We start from the raw sequence: 4,318 nt of genomic DNA on the forward strand, positions 1-4,318 counted from the left end.
GAGACGGCATGAGATGAAAATTTTGATATAGCAAAAAAAAAAAAAATACCAACGCAAAGTACAAATAAACTGTCAACCAAATACACATATTTGCATTACAAATTCGACATTTACAAACATTGATTGTACTATTCATTCGTCGATAACTTGTAGCCTTGTTTGTTAAATAGAGTATCATAAGACATCATCACAGAGTGTGTTCCTATTTTCGTGATACAAAAATCGAGGTAGCTATATACAAATTATCACATCCAAGTTAAACTTATATGGAGGTAGGTAAGCTGTGAGAGGATTCCTACTGAGTGTTAACATGTTATAATTCTTCCGTCGATAAGGAGTTGGAGATACACACAGACTTCACTACGCTATCGGCTATTGTCTTACCCGACAGATAGATTCCAATTCCTTCACAAAGAAGATATCAAAATCAAAATTTACATAACTGACATCATTGCAATATTGTGATGTATATTCCAACAACTAAGTAGTTATTTCCATCAAAATCATACAGGTTTACAGCCCGAGTATACGTTATAGTGACGGTGACATTGTATTGGCAGTGTAAAGACATACAGTACAGTATGGTGCATATTGGTCAATATACACAATTAAAACTCATGTTACCTGAACGACATTAAAAAAAAACAATAAAATATCTAAAAAAAAATTAGCATTCAAGTAAATTATATAAAGATCAATCTATTGTAAATAAATGCTTATTGCGACTGTGCTGATGTATATCTAATTTGTATTGTTATGTACAAAGAAATATTGTGGTGACATTAAACATTTTTTTGTAATAAAACAATTATAAGACTTAACACAAGAAACAAAATTACGAAACGGCCATAGTCTATCTGATCGTTGTACATTTCTGTTGATAGACAATAGCACTCTAAACACAGTAATATAACCCGAAAAGTTTTACATAAGTACATGTATCTCGAAAAAGATATAAAAAAAAGGGGGTGGGGTGGGGGTGGGGTGGGGTGGGAGGGGGGGGGGGGGGGGGGGGGTCTACTTCAAAATGTCACTATTTAATATCGCGATTATTTGTACGAAAGTAACACATGCATGGATGGTTGCTAAGCTATCGCTTACCGATGTAGGAGTTTTGCATAGTCCATGACTCTAAACAATTCCAGATTAGCGTTCGAGAAATCATGTATTCGCGAATATGATTGAAGAGGTAAGATTCCGAAATAACGTAATCACGAAATCTAAAAGATTCACGGTATTACCTGAATTATCTTTTGGATAATAAGGATTAACTAGAAAAATCTTTTACGTTATGGAGACATAACACAAAAAAGGAGTACACTACGGTTTTTGTGTTTATAGCTCCATAACGTAAACTTTTTTTCTAGTTAATCCTTATAATTCAATTAACTATACACAATCCCTGTGGAGATCCACTTTTATTAATGGACTCTTTCTCTTAGAAAGTATCATGCCGCTGTATCAGCCAATCAAATGCGAGGTTACAAACGGCGACGTCAATTTTGACATTATGGGCTAATAACATTTTTAAGCCAAGTGAAAATGCTTGTAACAAGAAAGGTAAAATCATTTGTTATTATTGTGTCAACTGTAACTACTATAGACAACAGGTCGCTATGAACGCGAAATACTGGAACACATTTTTGTCGCCATTTCCTGGACAAGCTGCACTACCTCATTCGGTGACACATACATCCACTCGGAATCGGTAAAGAACATGTCCCAATTGTACCAACTTCTGTAATGGATGCCGACCCATCTGGCAAGGTTCTCAAAGTGTCTGTTCCTAAAGAAAAAATATGACGTTGGGAATAATTCAATAAGGCTAGACCCTGGTCTCATCAGAATCACGTGACCCAGTCCTGCCCCATGAACTCCTATAAGAATGTCTGTATAATATATCAGTTCCACCTGGTTTTCAACATTTAAATCTTCCAATTGAACAGCGGTAAGTTTGGCGAATGGCATGACAGATTTGATGTAACTGATTATCTCACCTTCATTTGCAAGTTTACGTTTGATTTTCCCGGTCGGATTTCGAGCATGAGCCACATAATTATGCCTTAGAATAAGCGTTATGTTAATGTATTGATTAGCTAACGAACAAGCTGTCTTTGTAGGTGGGGGGAGTGCATTTGCGTGAAAAATAGCTTCCTGAAATTCGGATATAAATGGAAGCGATTCCATTTCTGTGGTGATAGGGCCACTGTAGGTATCTATTCCAAATACCAAATTCCTGAAGTTCCATTCGTGATCTTTTATGTCTTTTACTCTTACCACAGTCCGAAATACCATGTTCCATATCTCATCGAGTTTACCTTTCGGGTGAACATCCAGGAGAAGGACACATGTCTGACTTGGATTATGCGAGAACATCCTGGCACTCAAAAAAGCATTGTAAAGTTCTATCATTGTCCAGTATACATTAGCATAATCTTTTCTTTCGATAACAATGACGAACGAATCTGACAGCTTGTGTTCCGCATTACTGACATAATCATTAGGACGGTTGACGTCTATAGCATTGATAAGGTGCCCGTATGCTGACTCTATATCAAGATTTGGTAAAACTACATCATAACAGGGAACTTGGATGAAACCTTGTTTTACGGTCACGAACTCGTCCTCCTCTGACTGACCTATGACCATTTCTATTTCGTCCCCACCTACTTGCTTTGCGTCAATGAAATGTCCAGAAATTATTCCATTACGTAAAAGAAGAACACGATTGTTTATGAAGTTAACGTTCCCTCCGCAACTTTTCTGCCATAAATGATTTACACTTGGCCCAATGTCTACATTATTCAAATGACTAGCACTTTTTGCAGCTGAAATAATGGTCGAGGTCAGTTCGGAGATATGATTTGATTTATATCTTACAAGCAGTTTTGTGGATACCGATTATAAACAAAATGACGATGAGTGTGGTGAGTAACTGGGTTCGATTAAATGCTGATCTCATTCGCCGAATCCTGGGTAGAACTCGTCCAAACCGTATCATGGTAATCGTCCCAAATCAGTGTCTAGGTACCTATTGAATCAGAAGTAAAATAAGAATTATAACCGGTTCAAAAGTAAAAAGACATAGTTGTATAGTGCACATTCTCTAGTGCGTGAATATGTGCTAGATATACATACATTGTAACTATTCATCTTTTAATAGATACAAGATATAAGATACCGTCGCATAGCCATTAATCAAGGATATTTTAAAACAAATATTATTGTTTCATAGTTTTGTCCTCCACAGGTACATGTAATTATATACCGCAAGCGTGGTCAGCACATACACGACCGAGCATCACTACAAGTATACCATAAGGCACTCTCGTGGTATGTGTGAACGTTTCTACCACAACAGATCAACACTACACCGATATCACTTAATGACAAACAGGTGATCCAAGCATCATCACACATGCATGCATTTGTGTTAGGAGCATCTAATTGTGTTCTTATTGTAAACAATGGCCTAGGTGTACAGATATACAAATACGAAATTACAGCAGAGAGGGACGTTGAACCCCATGTAACTGGTTGATACAGATAAATCCTACATCCAAACAAAGTGATATTGATAAAGTGGTGATGCAGCTTTGATCCAAAGATGTGGTTAGATACACAGGGGACCTCGACACAGTCAATATAAAAACAGCAGAGAATGACGACATACAAAACCGTACTTCTAATTATAAATCGATGAAAAAGGGGGCAAAACAAGAACAAAATATAGGATATAAAAGTGCATTGTATGGAGACCCTTAAAACATATAAATAAAATATGACCAAGATTACCGGAACTTGGTCACTAATACAAATCTAGCTCCAAACCAGTTAAGTCATACATCAAAATGAGAACTAGGGAGGTACAACGAGGCATGTCAACAAACATAGAACACGTCTAACGTAATACCACACAACGAAATAGAATGCTTCTAAATGAGATCATGATATCGGTTATAGAAATGTGCCATGGTCAAAGTAAAACAGCCTTTCCCAAAGCAGGGATGACTGCATACGGCATTCCATCGCGCGTGAGAGCTAGAAACTTCCTCTTACCATATAAATATAAGTTAGATAATTTTGAAATGTCTATCAATGGCGATCTCGTCATTTTGTTGGCGACATTTCACGTTTTAATATACAAATGGGAACTCTCGAAAGTAAATAGATAATTCAATCAATTAATTTTTAATTGATGGGACAATTTCTAACATATTGTGGTAAATATCAGAATATGGTAGCCTACTTGAAATAAATGACAATTAATGCAAATGGTTTCAATGCCAAGGAGAAACAAGATGAAATAGTTTTCTCC

At 36.5% G+C, this 4,318-nt stretch overlaps 1 protein-coding gene across 1 annotated transcript; it reads right to left on the reverse strand.

The window, feature by feature from the left end:
- Positions 1-1,027: 1,027 nt before the first annotated feature.
- On the reverse strand, positions 1,028-3,025 carry LOC117338533 (beta-1,2-xylosyltransferase-like). Its single transcript, XM_033899891.1, has one exon. The coding sequence runs from the start codon at positions 2,647-2,649 to the stop codon at positions 1,615-1,617; it is 1,035 nt and encodes a 344-aa protein (XP_033755782.1). The 5' UTR covers positions 2,650-3,025; the 3' UTR covers positions 1,028-1,614.
- Positions 3,026-4,318: the final 1,293 nt, after the last annotated feature.

The sequence above is a fragment of the Pecten maximus genome, chromosome 11 (assembly GCF_902652985.1).
Source record: "Pecten maximus chromosome 11, xPecMax1.1, whole genome shotgun sequence".
NCBI classification, from domain to species: domain Eukaryota; kingdom Metazoa; phylum Mollusca; class Bivalvia; order Pectinida; family Pectinidae; genus Pecten; species Pecten maximus.

Excerpts from the sequence above, each read along its gene's own strand:
- LOC117338533 (XM_033899891.1), bottom strand. The coding sequence starts at position 2,649 with ATGGTCATAGGTCAGTCAGAGGAGGACGAGTTCGTGACCGTAAAACAA.